This window comes from Cupressus sempervirens, chromosome 8 (assembly GCF_028749045.1).
Source record: "Cupressus sempervirens isolate cs-2001-9-10 chromosome 8, ASM2874904v1, whole genome shotgun sequence".
Taxonomy (NCBI): domain Eukaryota; kingdom Viridiplantae; phylum Streptophyta; class Pinopsida; order Cupressales; family Cupressaceae; genus Cupressus; species Cupressus sempervirens.
In genome coordinates, this window is record NC_143125.1 from 21,809,667 (window position 1) to 21,835,304 (window position 25,638).

The window sequence follows — 25,638 nt, forward strand, 5'->3', positions numbered from 1 at the left end:
CTCTAAAAAATTTATTGATGATGAGAGTTTTGTAAAGTCCAGAGCATTTGCTCAATTCTTGTGGAGAAGAAATATTGATAATTTTGAGGCCAAGTGTAAAGTGATCAGAGTAGAGCAACCTGGTAAAAAGGACTCTGAAATTGAAGAAGTTAGAGCCAGTTTCATGGAGGAGTTTGCACATATAACCCCTAAAGGGGGAAGACAATTGTAGAAGGATTCAGGAATTTTGATATTACTTGAATGAGATATTGCAAATGCCATGGTTTTTGACGCTGTGAGGAAAGCAAAAGATACTCAGTTCAAGACTGAAGAAGAGGTGTTGCAGGCCCATAAGGAATTGAAATATAGTAATGATCATCAAGCATTGGTGATATGGTCCATTTAGAAAAAGGATAAAACCAAGGTACAAGAAGCCTCAAATGCTAAACATATAGGCAGCCTCATAGTAGAAGAGGTAGATAGTGAAAAGGTATCTCTGATGACCAAAGAAATGGTGGATTTTGGAGTTGTTGCTGCAAAAGACGAGAATAAATTCTTGGAGCTCAATGCTAGATTTGAAGAGATGCTAAAGGCATATGAGGAAAGAAGAAATAGGATACATCAATTGGAGACTCAAGTCTCAAATGGCTCAAATGAACAAGCAATTTGGAAAAAGAATAATGGGAGAATCCAGCCAACCCAAAATTACTTATCCTCGTCCTCCAATAGAGCCTTTCAAGTCAACTCCCTTCATGGAGCTACCAGATACTCTATAGAGACCTTAATTTTATATAGCTGAAGAGTTTGAAGAGGAGAAGAGCAAACTATGGGCACTGCATTTAGAATTGGATATACAATATGAGGACAAGATAAGAAAAACAATTATGTATGTGGTAAACAAGATTGATTGGCCTACATTTTATGAAAAATTGACAAGCATAATGAATACATGGGATGAGTTGAAAAGCAATAAGGCCACTTTGAAACCAATTTTGAATAAATAGAATAATAGGAACAGGGATGTCACTCTTTTATGCTTCTTAGTTATTAGTTTGTCTTATGAGCAAATAGAGAAAACTTTTGACATAACTAGTGACCTTTCTGATTTTGATGACAAGAGAGTCACTCTGCAAAAAAGGATCATAAATTGTTTTTCCAAATATCTAAAGAAGATTTCGAACTGTTCCCTCGTGCTCTTAAGAAAATAGATAAATTGAAGAATAAAGAGGAGTGGGCCCAAGAATTAAATGATTTGTTGTGCCTCAGGTTGAATAAAGTGATAAATGAAAACGCGAATGCATGGTTGGCTAAAACAACTGAGGAAGTTGTCAAAATTCAATTATTTTATGATTCTTTGAGAAAGGAATTTGTTGAAATAAATAAATTGGGAGAATATGTTTTAAAGAAGCAGCATGAAATATTGAGATTTAATTGGCCAGATGATACACTTTTCAACAAGTGGATAGCAGATTTCATACATTCAAAACAGTTAGGATTCGATGGAAATGATGAAGATGGGGTAGACCAAGATGAGTTACAAGTAATTGATGCATCAATTGAAGCAGAAGAAGAAAACAACAAACAATCAACTGCAGACTTGGCAGCAGAAGAATCAAGTGTAATTGTTAGTTTGTCAGTACATGATGGCCTAGATGGAGAACCACAAGTTAAACTCAGCTTTCAAATATTAGAAACTGGTCCATCACAAATAAGTCCAATGATCACACACCCTGAGGAATGATAATTACATCAAGGCAAATCACAAACTCCTCAACAACAAAGAAGCCGCAACAGAAGTGGTCCCACAAAAGGAATATTCATGATGTAGACCTTTCTGTTGCACCAAATTTTGTCTTTTGTGACAGTAACCTTTTGTAAATATCTTTCTGTCTTAAGGACAGCTGTCATTGTTCTCTAAGCCTGAAGCTTGTTGCATCTCATGCTATATAAATGAGATCCCAAGGCTAGAGAACGGGTCCGAACTATTATGTAATTTTTAGTTTTTGCTATGTTTACATTTGGTCCAGTTTTGTTGATGTAAATTTTTGTGATGTATTTTCTCTGCAAATCCGAGAATACATTAACATTCAAGGATCATGTTGTCTTGTCTTGAGTTGTTCTAAGTTCCATTCCAATGTTATATGATTTACAAAGAAAATTAATACAAAGATGAAATATCACATCTATTTTCTCTAAATCTTGTTTCCATTGTTATTAACTGGTTATCTTGAGGTTGTATGGGAAAAACTTATTCAAATGAATGCAACTAGGATAGGTTGTATATCAGTTTGCTATTGCTTTTAATTCAACGAATTATGTAAATGCTTCAGTGATATGATATGATTTCCAGGCAATAAGAAGGATATGCATAAGAATGAGTTTTAGGGTAAACTACTAATGATATTAATTGTAATGCAATCAATTAGGTCAAAATAGTTGGATAGACTCTGAATCCCAATGAATGAGGCACTAATCAATTATTTCAGTTTGCGTATGAAGAGATCATGGATTAGCATCAAGCAAATTCTCAAAATCAAATCAATTTTACTTTAATGTATGAAGAATATCATAGCTGATCAGTACTTCGTTGCATTTAATTTTTGTGTTTTGGTTAGCTGATGTTACTCAGAATTATATGTAAATCTACGAAGAATTTTGACCAAATATCTACGATAGGGGAAAGTGTTGTAGAAGAATATTAGTAAGTGAATGTGGTGTGAAGATAGTATCCAGTTTTGTATCCTTTTATCCCTTACATGCACCTGCCTTAGTTTTGCAGAACCTAAAAAGTAGAAAATCCTTGCGGTTTTGTTGAAGTTGAGTCCAGATCTGAGGACTTCTTAGTTGAGCATAGGAAATAGCTAACCCTTAGACTAAGTTGTTCTTCACCATCTTGGTATCAAGTATTTGTTGCTTGGTAGTTTAAAACACCAACATGCCATAACCCTTCATTTTTACATCTGAAGCAGTCCAAAAGTTTTCATAGATGTCAGGGCAACAAATACCTTCATTCTGCCATTTTTTTCTAATTCGACCTACATGGCCGACGACTAGGATTTTGCTCGAACCCCTAGTTTTTTTACCTCGAAATTTTTTCTGGTTCTAGACTCTTGGTCAATTTTTTGAGAGCTCAAATGGGTTGTCAAATTTGGTGGGTTTCTCGATTTTTGTGCCTCAATTTTTGGGGCTACAAATCCAATAAATGGCAATATATTCCTTTTGGGTTTTTTAAGCTCTCTTCTGGGTCACTCTCCAAATTTTATGGGTCTTCTATTTTTTTGCCTTGAAGAACATGCCTTCACAAATTTTCACTTTTTTTCATTGAAAAAATGCCATGGCATCTCTGACAACCATTCTGCTTGAGCACAACTCCAAATTCAATGGTCAAAATTATGGCACTTGGAAGTAGCGGATGATCGCAATTTTTTAATATCGAAACACCGATCAACTTGTTTTGGGTGTTACAAAGTGTTTGACTGCTCCTGGTCCTGATTAGGATACATGGGATCCAAATAATCCGGAGGCAGTGATGCTTCTCAAGATATCCATGGCTAATGATCAACTCTCTCAAATTCCATCTGACAAGACAGCGACCGAGATCTAGACACATCTCAAAAGTCTTCATGAGACTTCTGACAAAAGCAGAGCTTTCTTTTTGAAGAACATTGTTTTTTATTGTCATTGTTATCACTCTTCAAAGTTTACCAAAGTCTTATGAGCATTTTATCAAGACTCAACATCACATCTTTCGGTGTTGATCTGAAGTTCATTGATCTTTGCACACTTCTTCAGCAAGACCAGTGGAAACAACAATTCGGTAGCAGCTCCACCTCCGCCTCCACAGAGCAAGCCTTCGTTGCTAAATCCTTTCAGAAGGATAAGGCAAGTTTCAGCAGCCATCTCAGCAGAAGTCTTCTACTCCAGCATCAGATGGTTCCCAAAAGAAGAACATTCAATCCAACTACTACAACAAGTTTGGGCAAATAAAGGTTGAATGTCGGAGATGCTTAGCCACACAATCTAAGTAATCAGGTTCGCAACCAAAAGCGAACAATACAGAGCACACTAAGCAGATGGAATCTGCCTTTTACACTTTCATGGCTACAAGACCTGCAGATCATGTCAAGTCATCTACCTAGTATATTGATTTAGGTGCCTCTCGTCACTTCACTCACCACAAAGACTGGTTCACTAACACCAACCTTATTCAAACTATTATTTTTGGTGGCAGAGAAGAGTACACAGTTGTCAGCAAAGGCAACATTCAGATTCAATCTGCTCGGAGGAACCTCAATTTCCTCGATGTGTACTATGTTCCAGGGATGGAACTAAATCTACTCTCAGTCAATCAATTACTACGACATTCTCCACAATTGGATGTCACCTTCAATTCACATCAGTGCACCATCACTGATCAGGGGACTCAGTCTACTGTTGCACTAGGTCTTGACGATCATGGTCGTTTAAGACTTACTAATTCTGGTGATTCTCGGGACTTAGCTATGGCTGCTCGGCTGTCTTCTATTAGCACACTTTGGCATCAGCGATATTGGCTCTTAAATGTGCATTATCTCTCACAATTTTCTCAAGATGAGCTTGTTCTTGGATTGCCAGAGATTTAGACTCAACAGCTTGGAGTTTCTGATGCATGCCAGGCTAGGAAGCAATATCGCACACCTTTCACTAGTGGCGATCCATGGCGAGCTTCTCAGGTACTTCAGCTTGTTCATGCTGCTATCTGCGGCCCTATGGCAACTCCTTTTGTTCTTGAGTCCACGTCTTTTCTGTTGTTTATTGATGATTTCAATAGAAAAATGTGGATATATTTCCTTAAAAAGAAATCAAATACATTTCTTGTATTTCAGAAGTTTAACCTTTAGTGAAAAGAGTCTGAAAATTTATTATTACTCTTAGATCAGACAATGAGGGGAAATTTTGTCCTAATGTTTTCTCTAGCTCCTTGGATACTCATGGCATCAAATGCCAATTAACCACACCCCACACACCACAAAACAACAGTGTAATTGAATGTCGAAATAGGACAATCATTGAGATGGCTCAATCCATGCCCAAACATAGACATGTTCTGAAAAAGTTTTGGGCAGAAGGAGTCAACATTGCAATTTATCTTTTAAACCGGTCACCCACAGTGGCGATCAAAGGTAAAACTTCGGAAGAGGCCTAGTTAGGTTGCAAGCCCAGAATCAGTCACTTGAAGGTTTTTGGCTCCCTTACTTTTGTTTGGATCCCTGATGCGTCACGCACCAAGTTGGATGCCAAGACTCAGAAACTCATGCTTGTTGGATACTATAGTCTTCAAAAAGCCTACCGCTTGATCATGTTGAACATCTTGTCTCATCTAAAGTAGTGATGTAGTCTTTGATGAGCAGCGAGGACCTTTCATGCCTGTTTCTCCTGTTCCTGATCCAGCAAACCAACCTATGAAAGCTCGTGATTTGGGAGTTAGGCTTCCATTAGGTTCGCCTAATGGGAGGGCTCCAATAGCTCTTGCAGCTCCAGTTATACTAGTGATACCTGTACAAACACCTCCAGCTTCTCTTGCAAGATCATCTCGCTTTGTACATGTTTCACCTGAGTTTGATCTAGAATCTATTGATGAGGAACCTAATCACCAAGCATCTCCTAATACTAAAGTTTTTCATTCTCCTCTCCGGCCTAAGTGGTGAGCTATGACACTTGTTGATCTTCGTGATGATGAGCTCATTGATGGGAGAATTGCTCGGAAAAGGAGTAAACCTACAAAGTCAGTTAACTTTTCTTTGATGGCCAACATTCAAATTGTATTTCAACCTCAAACATAGTCTAAGGCTGCAAGAATTACAAGGTGGGAACAAGCCATGACATCTTAACACTAGAGCCTGCTGAAGAATAACATCTGGGTCCTTTCTAATCTTCCACCAGGGAAGAAACCCTTTGTCTACAAATGGGTTTACAAAATCAAATACAAATTTGATGGTACTTCGGATAAGTGCAAAGCTCGTTTAGTTGCGAAAGGCATTTCTCAGCGTCAGGGCATTGATTATGAAGAGACCTTTGCTCCTGTTGCAAAGATGAGCACCATTGAATTAGTCCTAGCACATGACATAGCCTCTTGGTTTCAAGGTTACTAGTGAAGACCATTAGGTTCTCAAATTGGTAAAAGCTCTCTATGGCTTGAAGTAGACTCCTCGGGCATGGTACATAAAAATTGATAAGTACCTTAGTGATCAAAGCTTCTAGAGGAGTTCTTCAGACTCAAATTTGTACATGAAGAATACTGACAGAGACATCATCCTTTTGGTTATTTATGTGGATGATTTGATCATCATTGATAGTTTAGCATCTTTGATTCGGCGAATCAAACAAAATTTATGTCAGTCTTTTGATATGACTAACCTTGGGCTCATGCATTATTGCCTAGGTGTTGAGGTTTGGCAACAGTCCTCTAGTTATTTGTATCTCAATCCAAATATGCCAGGGCTCTGTTAGACAAATTCCGTATGCAGGATTGCAAACTTGCACCTACACCTATGGAGAATGGTCTCAAGTTATCTACAAAGTCTGATTCTCCTCCCGTTGATGATACTACATACAAGAAACTAATAGGCAGCCTCATCTACCTCTCTGCTACTAGACTTGACATCAACTTCGCAGTCAGCTACATCTTCCGCTTTATGACAGCCCCTAAGGCTAATCATTGGATGGCACCAAAGCATGTGCTTCGTTATGTGAAGGACACTTCAAATTATGGACTTCTTTACTCTTGAAGTTCTACTCCTAGACTAAGTGGGTTCACAGATTCAGATTGGGCAAGTTTTGTTAACAATAAAAAGTCAACTTCTAAATGTGTTCAGTTTGGGATCCAGTGCAATCACATGGACCAATACGAAGCAGCAGGCAATTTCTCTCTCCTCTAAAGAGGCCGAATACAGAGGAACTACTAAAGCAAGATGTTAAGTTGTTTGGCTTCATCAGATTCTTGGGGATATGCAAATGTCACCAGTAGGATCGACTACTCTGTTTGTTGATAACAAAGGCGTTATCAAGATAGCCCAAAATCTAGTCTTTGATGAACGAACCAAGCATGTGAATGTTCACTGTCACAACGTAAGACAGTTGAAGATAGAACAATAGATTTTTAGTATGGTCCTACCACAGATCAGACTACAAACATTCTCACCAAGCCTCTTGGTCCTAATAAGTTTGTCAAATTCAAAGGACAGCTTGGTGTTGGAGATATATAAACCATTAAGGGAGGGTATTACGCTAATAGATAATCATCTATTATTAGTTAATAGTAATCTATTGTATATATTTAGTTAGCTTTAGTTAGCTGTAGCTTTTTTAGCTTTCTTTCAGCTTAAATAGAATGTTTCTATTCTTTACGATCGTACGAAACATTGTTTCATTCTTTTGTATATATAGAACTCTTGGTGTCTGTTAATAACAAGCAAATATTTTCCAATTACTTCCATAATGGTATAACGATCAAGAATGTCAGGTTTTTCAAAGAAAGAGAGAGGCTCTCTTGGAGCCATGCGAGAAACCAAAGGAAGGGCTTCACAGGAAGGAAAGGGTCGATTTGTTTCAACAAATTTGGGAGGAAAAGTGGATTTTAGTGTGGTGGCTCAAAAGTTTTGGAGGCTTAAAATATCAAAGGAATGGGAGAAAGCTATCACGGATGACCCAACTCAAACAACATGCACAGTGGTAGGTCTAGACTTAAACATGAGAAGAACCTCCTTATAGCAATATCGTGAGAATGCTCGAAATAACAGAATACAAAGTGATAGCAGAACTCAGAATAAATCTACTGATCGCAGGCCACTTCGAGGGGGTAACCTCCTTTGAGCAAGCTCAATACAATAAATTCGTCCGTGCCCATCAAGGGCCTCAACCTATTCTTATATACTGGGTACGATCTAGAAAAGTAATACTACCTATGCATGTGGGATAATAAAATAAACTCACGGGACGACTTACAAAGCATATGCGTCCAACAACTCTACTGTAACAAAATAAACAGAAGGAACACACAGGTTCCTAACATCCCCTCTCCCTTAGAAAAAAGCTTTGTCCTCAAAGCTTAAGGTGTGGAAATTGTTGTTGCATCTGAAGAAGGGGTTCCCAGGTAGCATCCTCTGGTTGCATGCCATGCCACTGAATCAAGACCTCAGAGATGGAGCGAGAGCGAAGCTGGCGAGTGCGCTGGTCAATGATTGCCACCGGCTCCAGGATAATGGATCCTTCCGTATCCATTTCAGGGAGAGTAGTTTGTGCTCTGACAGTGGTACCCAGAACTTTCTTTAGACAAGAAACATGAAAGACTGGATGAATGCGGGAAGAAGGAGGAAGTTCTAGTTTATAAGCAACTGAACCAATCTTCTGCAGAACCTGATAAGGCCCATAAAATTTTGGGGCCAGCTTATGACGCCCTTTCAGCTTTAGGGAGGATTGTTTGTATGGCTGTAGACGAAGAAAAACCATATCCCCAACTTGAAATGAGCGCTCAGAACGGTGTTGATCTGCTTGCTGTTTCATCCGATTACGGGCCATGTGAAGATTATCCTGTAAGGTACGAAGAATCTGATCCCTGCTGCGAAGAACTATGTCAACTGCCTGGACTGGGGAGCTGTTGGGAGTGTAGGGAAGGAGCACTGGAGGTGCCTGACCATAGACTGCTTCATATGGAGTCATTTTAGAGGCAGTGTGGTAAGAGGTATTATACCACCATTCAGCTAAAGGGAGCCACTTGGCCCACTGATGTTGCTGTTCGGAAGTGAAGCAACGAAGATAAGTTTCCAAGCATTTATTGACAATTTCCGTTTGACCATCAGTTTGTGGGTGATAGCCCGAACTCATCTTCAGTTTGGTGCCAGTTTTCTGAAACAGTTCAGTCCAAAAATGACTGGTAAAAGTTGCATCACGATCAGAGACAATGGAAGAAGGGAGTCCATGAAGACGAAATATCTGGTCCATGAAGATTTGTGCAACAGAGGAGGCAGTATAGGGGTGGCTGAGGGCACAAAAATGACTATATTTCGAGAGACGATCAACCACAACCAAGATCACTGTCTTGCCACCGGATTTAGGAAGCCCTTCAATGAAATCCATAGAAATATCAGTCCAAATCCGTGTAGGGATGGGCAATGGTTCGAGCAAGCCAGGAAGGAGGGTCGTTTCACCCTTGTGGCGTTGGCAAGTATCACATTCAGCCACCATCTGTTGAATCGTCTGTTTCATCCCTTTCCAAAAGAAGTTTCTCCTTGCTCGCTCATAAGTTTTGAGGAAGCCTGAGTGCCCTGCTGAAGGAGAAGCATGGAGTTCATAAAAAATAGCCTGATGTAGAGCTGGGTTCTGAGGAAGCACTAGCCGACCCTTGTATCGAAGAGAAGCACCATCTCAAGAGTAATGTGGGATAGCAGAAGGATTATTGGCTAGTTGGTGAATGATTGGAGATAAAGAAGAGTCACTGTCATAGCCCTGCTGAACAGACGCTAACCAATTGGGAATGGGCTTAGAAATAGCGGAAAGGGAAGCTTGATTATCAAATGTGCGAGAAAGAGCATCTGCCACAATATTCTCCTTACCCTTCTTGTAGGTGATCTCATAATCATACCCCATGAGTTTGCTGACCCATTTCTGTTGTGGAGGAGAGGATACCCGTTGTTCCAGGAAGTATTTCAGACTTTGGTGATCGGTTCTGATGCAAAAATGACTCCCTAAGAGGTATGGCCGCCACTTCTGTACAGCATGCAAAATAGCCATCATTTCTTTTTCATAAGTAGAGAGGGCTAGATTCTTACCAGAGAGGGCTTTGCTAGTGAACGCAATAGGATGGTCATCTTGCAGGAGAACAGCACCCAATCCATTGCCGCAAGCATCACTCTCAATAGTGAAGGGTTTGGAAAAATCTGGCATCGCGAGAACAGGTGTACTGCACATAGCCTGTTTCAGTTGTTCAAATGCAGTCTCAGCAACAGGGGTCCAGGAGAAGGCATCCTTTTTTAACAGAGCTGTCAATGGTGCTGCAATTTTCCCGTAATCTTTGACAAACTTGCGGTAGTAGCCAGTCAACCCCAAAAAACCCCGAAGGCTCTTGAGAGTTTTAGGATGCGGCCAAGTTTTCATGGCATCTATTTTTGTAGGATCCACCCGCACTCCATGGTGTGCAACAATATGCCCGAGATACTCCACTTCCTCCTGGCCAAACACACATTTAGATAGTTTTGCACAGAGTTGATGATCAGAGAGAAGTTGCAAGACAAGCTTCAGATGATGGAGATGCTCAGCCCAAGTTTTGCTATATATGAGGATATCATCAAAGAAGACCAGAATGAATTTTCGGAGGTATGGTCGAAATATGTTATTCATCACTGCCTGAAATGTTGAAGGAGCATTCGTGAGGCCAAAGGGCATGACTAAAAATTCATAGTGACCATCATGTGTGCGGAAGGCAGTTTTAGGTATATCCTCCTCATTAACCCGAATTTGATGATACCCAGAACGAAGATCTAACTTGGAGAAAAAATGAGCCCCATGAAGTTCATCAAGAAGTTCATCAACAACTGGAATGGGAAACTTGTCCTTTATAGTGAGATGATTAAGTGCTCGGAAATCAATGCAGAGTCGCCATGACCCATCTTTTTTGCGAACAAGCAGAACTGGAGAAGAAAAGGAACTGGTACTAGGGCGAATAATACCTTGCTTCAGTAAGTCACGGACAAGTATCTCGATTTCGGTCTTCTGATGAAATGGGTAGCGGTAGGGCCTGATGTTGGGCGGAACACTGCCAGGAAGGAGCTGAATACGGTGGTCCTCTGGACGAGAAGGAGGTAATCCCACAGGTTCAGCAAATATACCAGAATACTTGTCCAAAATGTGTTGGAGATCGGCAGGAGTGCTAGAGACTGCTGATGGCTGCATCTGAATGGAATGGAGCTGAGCGATGACACCATGTGAATTCTTCTTAAGAAGTTTTTCCATACGGTGTGAACTGATGATGCTGAGAGACCCTGGTTGTAAGCCTTTCAAAGTGTGTTGGAGCCCCTCGGCTGAAAACTGCATCCAAAGTTCAGCAAAATCCCAGAGAATGGGGCCAAGAGTGCGTAACCATTGGGCACCCAAAACCACATCACAACCACCTAAGGGTAAGGCAAACATGTCAGAGCGCATGTTATAATCTCCAATAGAGAGACGCACATTGCGACATTTCCCTTTACAAGGTAAAGTGCCCCCATTGGCAATCATGACTTCAAAGCTAGAGCAGGGATGGATAAAGCAATCAGCCTGTTTGGCTATTCGTGGATCAATGAAGTTATGAGTGCTACCAGAATCAATGAGTATAGTAAGAGGGATCTTCTTGAAGAAACCCTGGACCCGCATGGTTTGTGGAGTAGTGACTCCTGCCAAAGCATGGACAGATATCTCTGGTGGAGCTTCTGGGGAAGGAGGTTCAGGCTGGTGAGGCTCAACCTCAGCATCCACTGTTTCCTGAGCATCTACATATTCTTCCAGTTCCGGTGGAGAATCCACATCCAAGAGATAGAGCTTTTGCTGAACACATCTATGGCCCCGAGACCATTTCTCATCACAATTATAACAAAGCCCTTTGTCTCGCCTAACTCGCATCTCTGTTTCAGACAAGTGCTTGATCGGAGTAGTTCTGGGAGCTGGTATGACTGGAGGGTTGTGAGAACCTGTATTTCTGAATGGAACAAAATTAGATCTGGAGCGTTGTAGAGCACTAATCTTGTCTTCCGCTAACTTAGCCAACCCAAGGGCTTCCATCATTGTAGTAGGTCGAAACATTTTGACTTCTGAGCGAAGTGCATCCTTCAGACCACTGACAAAACAACTACGGAAGAATTCATCAGACAAGCCCTCTGTGTGATTAGCTAATTTTTCAAACTCTGTCTGGTATTCTCTTACAGTGCCTGTTTGACGCAGTTTAGTGAGTGCTCCTGTGAAATCATCAAAGGAACTAGGGCCAAAGCGCTCCAAAATGAGGGTGCACAATTCGCTCCACGTTGGGCCTACATTAGCCTTGATGTACCAACGGAACCATTGAAGAGCTTCATGTTCCAAATGAAAAGATGCAAGGGAGACTTTGTGGTTATCCAAAGTATTATGCAAGCTGAAATACTGCTCTGCCCTATAGATCCATCCAGTCGGATCAGAACCATCGAAGCGTGGAAAATCAAGCTTTGGTCCACGGAAATTGCCAGAAGAGGACCCAGTATCTCCTGAATGGTTTCGGCTCATGGCTGACTGCTGAAAGTTAAGACCCAGAATTTTGTCATCCAGATCTTGAAGTCTGGTTTTGAGGGATGCAATTTCCTCTTCCATGATTTTTGCTCCTGTACGCGTAACAACCATAAAACAAGGTTTTTTGTTTTTTTTTTTTTTTTTTTTTTTTTTTTTTTTTTTTTTTTTTTGAAATGGGTAGAAGATGAGAAACAAAAACTTTTTTAGTTACGGCAAACTTGGATTTGGGTAAAACTCATATAGGAAATGGGTGTTTGACGGGTGGTGGGAGACTATCTGGGGACAAGGGAAAAAGAAAAATGAGGGTTTCAAGGGTAGGGAGGCGAAATGAGGCGAACAGTCCAAGAGGGATAAGGGAGCAAAATGAGGAATTGAATCTTGTGGCTCAGTTTGGTGGCGATTGGATGAGAGGTGAAAAAGATAGGGCAAACCCTAAAATTAGATAAATGAGGGATTTAGGGCTTTGATATGTAAAATTTGGGGTTGGATCGCCAAGGAAGGAAGTATGCGAAATGATATTGCAGACGTTCTGCGGAAGTATGAGCAGAAACAGAAAGCAAACAAGGAAGCTACGACTAAAAAACAGAAAAATTTTTACTCTTTTTTTTTTTTTTTTTTTTTTTTTTGTTTTTTTTTGTTTTTTTCCTGAACAGTCGACTTAGAAAAATTCACTCACAGACAGAACAACTGAAAAGAGTTATTGCAATAACAAGAGATATTAGAAGTGAGAGGAACCTGAAGGCCACGACAGAAAAAAATTTGATGTAATTTCCACCCAGCGAGCCCAGGAGAGTGCTCTGATACCAGATGAGAAGAACCTCCTTATAGCAATATCGTGAGAATGCTCGAAATAACAGAATACAAAGTGATAGCAGAACTCAGAATAAATCTACTGATCGCAGGCCACTTCGAGGGGGTAACCTCCTTTGAGCAAGCTCAATACAATAAATTCGTCCGTGCCCATCAAGGGCCTCAACCTATTCTTATATACTGGGTACGATCTAGAAAAGTAATACTACCTATGCATGTGGGATAATAAAATAAACTCACGGAACGACTTACAAAGCATATGCGTCCAACAACTCTACTGTAACAAAATAAACAGAAGGAACACACAGGTTCCTAACAAAACATCATGGTATGGGAAGATTCAGTTAGTTTTTTTTAAAAGCCATACCTTTTTTATCAAATGGGGTGGAGAATGGCCTGTGTTTGAAAAGGTCAAAAGCTGGTGTGATAAACATTGGGGATAGGTTAAAGGATTTAAAACTCTAGAAAATGTTTTCTATATGGTGACTGTAGATTGCAAGCATGACAAGGACTCGATCTTAAATCTTGGTCCTTACATGCTTGAAGGGAAAGGCTTTTATATGAAACATTGGATAGAAAACTTTGATCATGCAAATGAGGCTATTCAAACTTTCCCGATCCGGATAGGATTGAGAAAACTCCGACAAGAATACTGGAATGAAACCTCTTACAAGCTGATAGGAGATAAGTTGGGTAGATACATTTAAGTCCATCGAGATGGTGCATAAGGTGACCTTGCAAATGTTTCTACAAATATGCATACAATGGAATGTTTCATCCATTTACACTATAGAAGGTGTATGGCGACAACCGCTTTCCATTGAGGAAAATTTAATGGTGTGTATGGAATATTTAAGCGAAGACCATGAGGAGGATGGTTTGGGACTAGGAAAAGCCTAGAAGAGGAGAAATTGTTGCAAAGAGTGATCACTCTTTCCACCTCCCAAAAGACTAAAGAAACTTCCTATAAAGAATGTTTAGAGAGAGCAGCAAGGTGGGAGTGAGCGATACTTTACAAAGATGGGGAGAGGAAAGCACACAATAGGGATGTCTATAGATGGGAAGGAAGTGGGCTGAAGATGCAGGCTATGAAGCCAATAAGTGATGATGTAGCCTTTCTAGAAGGAAACTATGTGGAGAATGTCGGGGAGGATGTAGCAGAAGGCGAGCCTGATGAAGCAAAGGAGGAAGAAAGGAGTGAAGATCCTGAGCAAATAGCTTGAGTGGAGTATGGGGAATGTAGACATGATACAAATAGGTTTCTTGAAGAAAACTGCCCATCCTCAAAATCAAAAGGAGAAGATCAACTTTCTAATGAGGAATGTCGAGGAAATGAGCTTTCAGGTAGATTGGAGAAATCAGAGGAAGATATTCAAAAGCTTAGCTGTCAAGATGATGTAGAATCTGGATGCGATGTAGAAGATGGAGTGGGTCAGGATGTTGAAGGGTTTAAAGATATCCAGATCTCACCTATGCGGAACCTGGAGAGTTATTTTGATTCAGTAAGGGATTCTAGTGGTCGAATGATTGAGTCAGACTCAGAGGATGGAACACGAGGATGAAGAGGATCTTCTAGATTTAGAGGAGATTTGCGTCTTATGAAAAAATATCTTTATCCCAAACAAACGCTAAGGACTCTAAAGTTGAAGTTGGGGAAAAAAAGAAGCAAGGTCGAAAAAGTAAAAAGACTCTGCTTATAGAGGCTGCCAGTGCAACGAGACAAAGCAAACTGAGATCGGGAAGGGGTTATCCCTCTTCCTAGAAGCAATGAGGCTCCTATCGTGGAATATCAAGGGTTGCAATGCCCCTGACAAACCTTGATCAAATGAGGATGATCAAGTGAAATCGGATGTTTTTCTCTTGCAAGAAACAAAGATCAAAAAGGATGATTTTGCTTTCTTAGGTCGATGTTTTGGTGGATGGAAGAGTTTTTGGACTGAGGCTTTAGGGGCTTCTAGAGGCTTGGGGCTCTTATGGAAGGAGGAATCAATGAAGATCGAGGTTGTTCAGTATGGCCAATATTGGCAATGGTTTAGAGATTTTCCCAAATAGCTTAATGCGAGTTTCGATCTTCTAAATATTTATGGCCCTATCCAAGATAGATATAAAAGGGATCTTTGGAGAACTCTGACAAGAGTGCTTCAATTGATAGAAAATGAAATTGGTATCCTCAAAGGTGACTTTAATGCCATCCAAGTCACATGGAGAAGAGAGGGGTAAGGGGTTGGGTATGTGCTAGTCAAACATATTTTAACAATTCGTGATGGATGATGGGCTTTTCAACATCCCTTTCAAAAAAGGAGAGTTCACTAGGACAAATATAAGGCGGGATTTTGTGAATACTGTTGAAACATTAGACCGCTTCTCTTTGTTTGGATATTGATCTACTCGCAGATGGACCTATGATGCTAAGATCCTACCAATTCATACTTCGGATCATTTTCCTATAGGTTTAAGATTACAAGAGGAGTCTTCCCTAGACAAGTGTCCTTTCAAATTTGAAGCGCGAGGTTTTGTGAATATTGTTCAAAAATTGGACCGCTTCTCATTGTTTGGAGATTGGTCTGCTTGCAAACGAACCTGTAATGCTAAGATCCTACCAGTTCAAGGTTTGGAACATTTTCCTATACGTTAAAATTACAAGAGTCTTCCCCGGATAGATCCTTTCAGATTTGAAGCTGTGGCTAAGAGCGAAGGGTTTCAAAGATTTAGTGAAAGGGTGGTGGTTACAAGCTCCCTTTTTTAAAGGTAATAAAGCCTCCTTTTTTTCAAGAAATCGCACTTCTTGAAAGACCAGCTGAAAATTTGGAATAGAGAACACTACCATGCTATTTTTTATAAGCTCTATTTAGAGGCTTCGTTGAAGGCTTCAAATGATAAAAGTTATTCGCTCAGGAATGCAAGAGGAGGATTTTGGGATGGAAAAACTTTTGAGTAAGGAATATGTAGAGGTCCTCGTTAGGGAAGAGGTGTTTTGGAGACAGAAATCTCAAAAGACATGGCTTAATGATGGTGATAGGAATACACCAAAATTCACAACTTGGTAAGAATGAGAAGGGCTTTAAACAATATTTACTCTATTAATTCGGGTGAGGGACAGCTATTGACTACACAAGAGGATATTAATCAGGAAGTAGTTGCCTTTTTTCAAAATCATGGACAAAAAAGTGAGGTTGATAAGGCGGAGGAGGTAGAGGTCTTAGATGTAATTTTGAGGCAAATGTCTGATAGTCAAAATGCAATGTTATTAGATAAGGTGTCAAAGTTGGAGGTTAAAAAGGCTTAATGGGGTCTAGGTAGGGATAAAGCCCCAAGACCTGATAGTTTCTCTGCACTCTTTTTTTCAAAAATTCTCAGATGTAATTGGGAGAGAAGTGTGGGAGATTGTGGAGGAATCCCGCCTAGATGGGTTTGTTTTAAAGTATTTAGATAACACTTTCATTGCTCTAATCCCAAAAAAGGAGGTGGTGGCAAAATTTAAGGGTTTTAAACCGATAGCTTTGTGTAATACTATTTATAAGATTATCTCTAAGGTTATGGCAAATAGGTTGAAAAGGATTTTAGACTCTATGGTTTCTACTAAACAAAGTGGTTTTTCCCTGGGAAGATCTATTTATGGAGTGATTATAGCACAAGAAATGATTCCCTCTATAAAGCTAAGAAAGTTGGAGAAGATGATGGGAAAGTTGGATATAAAGAAAGCCTATGATGAAGCAGATAGAGATTTCTTAGTTAAAGTTCTTTTGAGATTTGGTTTCAATGAAAAGAGGACGAGATGGGTAAGTAGTTGTATTTCTACACCCCGATTCTCAGTTTTGGTAAATGGAAGCCCTCAAGGTTTCTTTGGAATGGATAAAGATATCCGACAAGGGGATCCACTGTCCTCTTTTCTTTTTATTATAATGGCAGAAGTTTTAGGTACATTGATCACTAAACAGAGTGTCTGGTGCTTGGATTAAAGTGAATGTCGCTCAAGGAGTAGAGGTTGTTTCGGATTTACAATTTGTGGATGATAATTTTTTAGCTGGGGAAGCTTTCGAAAGGGAAGCTAGAGTGATGAAGAAAACACTTGATCTTTATGGACGGGTTTCAAGACAGATGATTATCTGGAACAAGTCAAAGATTTTCTTTTCCAATGTTCCAATTAATAAGCAAAGGGCCATTGGCAGAATCCTTAACATTAAGTGTGGCTCTCTTCCAGGTAAATATTTGGGCATTCCCCTTTCCCAAGGATGCAACAAGGCAGATTTGTGGAAGAATTTAGTTGACAAATGTGTAAAGAAGATGGAGGGTTGGAAAGGCAGGTGGCTTACTCTAGCAGGGCGCATTTAAATGTTTAAATTTGTAGTGTTAATTGTGCCGATTTTCTCAATGATGTGTTTGAATATCCCAAAGAAGGTTATTAAAATTCTAGGACAGAAGATGGGGAAATTTTTTTGGAGTGGGGGAGGAAGAGAAGCGTCCTTGGCTTGAGAGAAAATCTACCAGTCAAAAAGAAGTGAGGGGGCAAGTTTAAGAGATTGCAAATGATGAATACTGCTTTGGGAGCAAAGTTAGTTTGGACTATTTACAAATGTTCAGATCAACTTTGGGTAAGGATCCTCCGAGCAACGTATTTGGATTCGCTTGAACCAAAGAGGATCTCAACCATCAGAAATCCTCCTGCAAGAGTGGCTATTTGAAATTTTGTGATTTCCTGCAAACCTGTTACAACAGATTGTGTCTCTTGGTTCGTGGGTAACGGGGAGAAATCAAATTTTTGGGATGACTTTTGGAATGGCTACCCTGCCCTTGCTGACAATCCACGGTTTGAAGAGATAAGAAGGGTCTTGTCATGACACTAGGGACGAAAAGTGCAGATTATTGGATTTTAGAAGATGGGACTTATAGGGCTGAATGGAAGTGGAAGTGTTATGATGGAGATGAACTTTCAGAAGCAGGAAGAGCTTTTGTAAAGCATTTTCTTAGAAAGGGAGGTGTGTAAGACAGTAGGCGAGGAGAAGGTCTTTTGGTGTGCGTCTTCAAATGGTGAATATTCGGTTAAATTGGGCTATCGTTTTGTTGCTTTAGGATAGGATAATGAATTTAAGGGTGGTGATTTGTGTTGGAATACGGATTGCCTGCCAAAGCAAGGGCCTTTGCATGGTTAGTTGTGAAAGGATGCATCCTGACAGATGACCGAAGGAGGAAGTTTGGCTTCAATGGTCCAAGTAGGTGTGTTTTGTGTAAACATGAAGAGGAGTTGGTGAATCATCTTCTCATGAGATGCTCAACTGCTCAGGAATGTTGGGATGGAGTGAAAAGGAAGTCAAATTGGCAGGGCACATGGTTAAATTCAGTAAAAGATTTATTTGTAAGTTGGCCAAGACCAACTTCCAGATCTATTTTGTCAAACATATGGGTGGTGATCCCCTCAATTGTGGTGTGGGAAATTAGAAGGAAAGGAATAGACACATTTTTCAGGATAAAGAAGAGTCTTTGGAACGTATTATGTGGAGGATTGATAACTCAATTAAAGAAGTTATGTCTGCTGCCACCTCTAGATGCAAGGTGAAGCATATGTGTTTTACTAAAGGTGATAATTTGATTCAGAGCATGCGGCCAGGGATAAAGATTAAAAAAGGAGGGATGTTTTAATCAGAAAAGAAAGAAGGTTTCAAAGGAGGTGGTGCGTTGGGAGGCTCTGAATGGGATGGGTTAAAGTAAATTTTGATGGGGTAGCTAGTAGCAACTCAAGGCCCTCAAGGGCAAGGACGATTGTTCAAGACTGGAAACGAGACACTTTGGCTATGGCAGCGAAGAAGCTCGAGCAGGGAAGAAACAATGTGGCAGAGTTCAAGGCTGCTCTGATGGCAGTTCAATGTGCAAAAATAACGGGGATTCAAAAGGTGCATATAGAAGGCGATTCGATGATAGTGGTAGAAGCTATTAGACTGAATCAAATACATGGTTGGCACTTGATGAATCTTTTGCAGGAGGTAAGGAGTAATTTGGATAGCTTTGAAGATTTTAGACTTTGCCATGTTAGAAGGGAAGATAATAGAGAAGCGGATGTTTTGTTTAAAAGGGCAACGCATTTTGAATCTATAGGAAATTGGGAATTTGAAAGATTCCATGGATAAGGATAGTGGATTGGCCCTTTAAGTGTCCATTTATTTACTCGTGTGAAAGTACTAATTATTTCTAATAGATGGTGGCGATTTGTTATGAACTGACAGAGCACTTAATGCTTTAATGGACAGGTAATGCGTGAGACAGGGCATTAAATTCTGGGAAGCAGGAAGATTTTGCAAAGTTGTTTTTTGCCTTGGGCAGAAGTTTGAAGTTTGTTTACAATGGAGACAGAAGGTTGTGATGGAGCCTACCTTCACCTTTCAAACTAAGAAACAACAGAAAGCCCTTTTTGGTCTAATGACGGATCATCGATTGAAATTACTCCTAAAATGCCCATCACAGGGAGTAATGAAGGCAGTCATGGAGACTTTAGGGCCACTTTTCCAAGAATCGAAACCCCACTGGAAAGTGAATGCAGATATAGCGGCGATGATGATGGCATGAGGATTGGAATTAAATGAGGAGGTGGCAGTAGTGCTATGCGTGATGGAGTCGCTTTTACCTCGTAATTTGATTGTAGGTGTTGAGTCATTAGAATGGGCAGCGTCGAGCTTTGGTTTCAATTATAGCGAATGCTTTGCGAATCCAGAAGAAGGAATGGAGGTGGGTCGTTATTCTTTTCTCTAATGGCCAACACATTTTGATCAGAAAGCCTATTATAAGAAGGGAATTGTTGTGACTTGGGAGAAGTTGAAGATGGAGATTTGATGCTTTCAAGAGGCAAAGGGCAAGCAGATTTTCAGCTTCCCAGTGGCCTCTCGTCGTCGTCGTCGTTCTGTAATTCCACGATGCCGCAAGATGAGCGTAAGGGTTTTCTATAAAGAGGAGTAAGCGAAGATGTGACTGGTTTTTTGGTTTTTAATATGATTCCGGGAAGGTTGGGAGGGGCAGAATTTTCTGCAAAATTTTAGATTTCCATTTGTTTGTTTTTTGAAAATTTGTAAAACAAATCTGAAGAAAGGGTGGTTTTTTGCTCGCCTGATGAAAGTTAATGCGATCCAAGGCGTTTTTTGGACTAAGGGAAGCAGCGACAGCAAGGACGAAGCTTTGGACAAAAATGTTGTAGAAGGGTCTTTTTATTAAAAGAAAGCCTGGGATTCGAACCAGTGTAAGAAAGGGAGGTCACTTCAGCGGCATGCTTTAGCTTCTTAGAGAAGCCTCGGGTGATTTGGAATTATCGGACTGATGTGACTAAGTCAATTATTTGCCTTTGAATCTTTTTGTAATTGAAGGAATATAAATAGATAATATGTCTATAGGTATAGGAAGGTGATGTGTGATCCGCAGTTTTTAGTAGAAGGCCATGGATATGAGGCCCACTTTATATTGTATATTTCTTAACATCAATAAAATACTATTATTACTGACCAAAAAAAAAAAAGTAGTCATGAACTTAATAAAAAAGTTAATATGCTATATTTTAAAAATGTGAAGAAATGGACGTGGAACATATCCAGTATAGTGTACACTTGAATTTCTCGTATGGATGACTCTAGAAGCAGTACACAGAAAGAAAATAAAATAAAATAAATAATATTAGTGTCCTGACCAAGTCTAAATTAGGAAGGCTAGATGTATTTAGAGGTATACTAGCAAAGTACTAGGATGAAATAGTCCCTAGGCACTATGCAAATACAACAAAGCAAAAGAAGCATTTAAATACTTTTTTTGCAAGTACAGTTTTTGTTTTCAGATTATTAAATCGGATAATATTTTTAAAAATATTATTGATCATTTTTCCCGAACAAGTTGTATTGTGTATGGCATTGTAGCATTCCATTTACACATCACAGAAATAGTACCATAAAAGGACAAAAGAAATTCAATTACCTGGGTTCTGACACCAGAAAACACTTCAGCAAAAAGTTGAGAACTAAATAACAACGTACTCCATGTAAAAACAAAGGAAAAAAAGTCGTTTTCTTATTCCAGGTGTATATATAGATAAAAATGGATGTTAAAAGTTATAAAAATGCCAAAGTTGAATACACACAAATATGGATGCAGCTGGATACAGAATTTATAAAACATACAAACAAATATATATGACACAATTTTCTCACCTTTACAGGACATTTTCATTACTTTAGAACCAATATAGCCATATAATTGCCATTCAATATTTATATTTATATTTTGTTTCATCATCAAAGGACAATTCACATACATTAATTGAATCTCATGCTATTAAAATGTCATCACTGTTCTCCTCAAATTGGAGCTCTAGATCATAAGAGCCTGGCTAGTTGGATTAAGTATGACTCCCAACTAGACTATCCAAAACAATTGAAGATGAACCAAAATATTATCCAACTTTATCAAACTTAAGAAAGAAATTAAGATTTGTAAATACATCAATGCAGTTGTCACTACCTTTCTGGGCTTGTGTAAATTTGTTCAAAGGGGTAAATTGATGTTTCTAGTGAGGTCGTAGGATTTAGAAGAGCAATATGATGCTTTCAAATGTTATTTTTGGCATATTGTTTGGCCCCCAACAATCTTGAAGAGAGCATATAATTTTGTGAGTCACCCAGAAGGTCTGTTTATCATCTTTCATCATCAGGATGACTCATACACAGTCCGATGTAAATTCCGATGCATTTTAATAATTGTTGCTACTTGTATTGATGAGATATATTTAATTAAATTTACTATGGTTGACAATTAAATTAAATATATTTATCAGGACCCCATTGTTATAGCTTGTTAGAAAGAGGATGGGAAGTTTCAAATAACGTGACAGTTAAAAGTGACTTCAAGAGCCAGAAATGTTTCAACATAAGCTAAATTACTTTTTGAAGTCAAAAGGCCTAATAACTTAGGTGATTTTAAAAAGGAACTTCTTGGAGCTCACATGGCAATATGATTTCTGATAGTTATCGTTAAGAAAACCTTGTGTGGTTCTGCAGATTGCACTTGGTCTGTCTCAGAGCTTGTCAGGCCAAAAATCCTTGCAAGGAACATCTTCTCCATTTGTGAAAGATCCAATCTGGAGGATTTCTTGGTAGTTTCATACACGAATCATATTTGAGCTTATTTGTGGAATTCCTATTTAGTTTTGCCAGAGATTATTGCACATCAAATTTGTGGGAGTCCCTTGAAGGGAGATTTTGAAGAATTCTTTGTTGTTTGTATCTTCCTTGGATGGCTGTACCATCCTTGCAGCTGGCCATACCATTCTTGGGTGTGATGTTGAGTTTCTAGAGCTTCCAATCAGGCTTTGACATTACTTTTATGGTTAACTTTTGGGAGTGGTGCCTAAGGTTTCTATTACATTATCTTTCAGTTTTATGACCCAAAAAAAAGTCTTCATTGCTCTGAACTCCATTTTTGGAAGCTTGCTAAAGCTGGTTGCAAGTACTGTAATTTATCAAAATCAATCAAGATGTTTGAAATGAATTTGAAATGCAATTTTACGATCTGGATACTTCATATTTTGATAAAAATTTGTTATTTTAAGGGTCATTTTCTACAGGCACCGTGATCTCCTTGAAGCCATGCCTCTAAGGACTTATGATTCTTGAAGGATAAACAGATAAGAGGAAGTATCAAGCTGAAACTTAAGAATACTCTATGCTAGTCAAAGTCATACATGTTGCAACATTTGAAACATATAATAAAATTGAACATGCTACTGAGAAAGAGACTATAAATTCTTTGCAGCACCCAGTCCTTAATAAGCAAAGCAAGGGTCATTTCTAAATTTTCAATAATATGAAAATCAAGCATATTGAACACATATACCATCGATGTTTACCCTCAACAAGTTTTTTAAAAGAAATCTCCAAAAATTGATAAAATATGCAAACTATGTTTAAGACAATGGGCAGCAATTATTAAGAAGGGAAGGATACTAAATGTATTGAAATTAATTAGATAGAAAATAAACTGTGTTATATCATATAAATGATTAAACTTAACGTAATTTAGCTCAATGGATTTAGAACTTCCAACAACGAACATTGTGAGATATGGCAATATTATTAAGAAAGAAGCACATCTTCCCAGGAAACTGGTTAGCCCATTGGAAATCCCAAAATTCACAATATATCTCAATCTTCAATATCATATTGACCAATTGAATTAAAACTATCATTCCACATAAAACTCTTGTGCATGTCTAGTATCAAGAAAAATTACTTTAGAGAGATGCAACACTCATATTAAGGATAGTCCTACATACAGTAAGGATATGACAGCCAGTTTCAAAGAAAAGATATTCAAAAGATAGCAATAGTAACTACTTACTGTTTCCAAGACACACTGCAGACTACGAAGGCCAAATGAATGCCCACATTGAGCTACCATTGCATCATCCATCAGTAATCCCCTGATTAAGTAAAAATGCAAAAAATTAAAATGAAACCTCTTTCTTGTGAATAATGTTATGTTGCAGCAGATATAAAGTGCTTAAAGCTTGTAGTTATCCTTGCCAAAAACAGAACTGAAGATTTCCCAAGTTAGGGCTTAGTGTTAGTGGTCAGAATTTTGTAACAATCTTGTTACACATTTACGGCAGAAAAGTTAGTTTTTATATTATTTTTCATGTTGTACATTGTAAAAAAAGAAAATATGCAGTCTCCTTATCAATTATTCAATATCATTACATAGAATTTAACATAACTATTTTGTTGCTCAAATTGTTAACTGTTTTGTCTCTTGTGTTGTGTCTTTGTGAGTTGAATAATTCTTAGTGGATATTAGAAGTTTTGTAATGTGGTACATGTTAAGTGGGTCAGTGTAGCTTTAAATGGAAAAACTGCCTATAGCTTGTACCATCTAATGTTTGTAAAGATAATGTGAGTTAAAGTGCTTTGAATGTAACTACAAGCTTTGTTTGTATTCCAAGTTTTAATGAAGTGGCTTTGTTAACTTTTTATGTCATTTACTCATTTATCATTATGTTGTATTATTTAAACTTCTAGACAATACCAATCTTATGCTACTTGTACTACTCAAAATACCAATGCTCTGTCATGAATTACAAATTGTAATCTTTTGACACCCATTGGAGAATTTGAAGGTTTTCGAAACTTTTTCAACGATTTCAGAAACTTCAAACTTGTCAACACATAACCCCTGAAGCTTCTTTTGGTACAATTATCATCGGCATGGAGCCTTTGTCAGCCTTCCAATGATTTTACAAACTCGTGAACCTATCAATGCAGTCTTGGTAACCTTCAGCTAGAACTTTGGTCTTGAAGTTAACTTTGTCCACACTCTCAAAGATTCACAAACCTTGAAATCCTTCAATGCTTTGTTTGTTGGAACTTTGAGTTGTTTTAGAACTTTTGAAAAGAACAACTTATTGGGGAGTTAGAAGTTCGGAAATTGGAGAATTTGAATACAAAAAATTTCAAGAGTAAATTGTCAAGGTTTCGAGGAGCTCATGAACTCGTAAAATTGCCAATTAGTTTTGAAGTAATGCAAAGTGACCGCCATCAAGGGACTTACAAAATTTTGGGAACCTCAAGAATTTTGTGAAACCCTATCGCAGCTACAATAGCATACTAGAGATAGGTCTTGCAAAAGAAGCAAGCAATGATGAATTTTAAGAAACCCTCAAAATTGTATTCTGGTAAAATAATGAATGTGTTGGTAAGTAGGAGATAATTTCCACAGCAAGTCAAATTATGATATTGCTACCAGGATTTAACTATGTAGTTTTTTTAGTCAAACTCATTGACCCATGTTTCATGAGACACGGATCAATGAGTTTGACTCAAAAACTACACAGTTGAATTCTAATAGCAATATCATAAAATGAATGTATTATTAAACAAAGATCATAAATGATCTATACATACAAGTGTACACAAGAATATTTCTATAACAAACAAAGAGAGAGAAATGGAAACATTCAGAAGAGAGAGAAAAAGTTTCCATATTAAACAGAGAAAGAATATGGAAACATAGAAGAAAAGTGGCCATTAGAAATAGAAGTAAATCTACAAGAAAGTGAGACAAAAATAGAGAGAGAAATAGAAACATTGAGAGGAGAGAGAAAAAGTTTCCATATTAAACAAAGAAAGAATATGGAAACATAGAAGAAAAGTGGCCATTAGAAATAGAAGTAAATCTACAAGAAAGTGAGACAAAAATAGAGAGAGAAATAGAAACATTGAGAGGAGAGAGAAAAAGTTTCCATATTAAACAAAGAAAGAATATGGAAACATAGAAGAAAAGTGGCCATTAGAAATAGAAGTAAATCTACACAAAAGTGAGACAAAAATAGAGAGATTTAATAACTCTAATCCCCTCCCTTAATGGTCAATCTAAAACTTCAAAACAAAAATAAATAAAAGGAATCCACTACATATGTTCTACAATATTGGTTTGTCGTAGCATTGACTGTGGTAGGACGAGTATCAATACCCAAAACAAGCGCCTCAAGGTGACGATACTCAAAGATTGTCATCATTCTCTGCTTCCAGGTGTAGTAGTTCTTTCCATGAATCGTTGACTACT

At 38.6% G+C, this 25,638-nt stretch overlaps 1 protein-coding gene across 1 annotated transcript in view; it reads right to left on the reverse strand.

The window, feature by feature from the left end:
• LOC149541380 (uncharacterized) overlaps window positions 1–25,638 on the reverse strand; it is a 189,522-nt gene that overhangs the window by 145,943 nt on the left and 17,941 nt on the right. Inside the window, exon 2 of the mRNA XM_089796650.1 lies at window positions 23,419–23,500. Within this exon, the coding sequence (XP_089652776.1) occupies window positions 23,419–23,500 (82 nt within the window). The remainder of the gene's footprint in view (window positions 1–23,418; window positions 23,501–25,638) is intronic.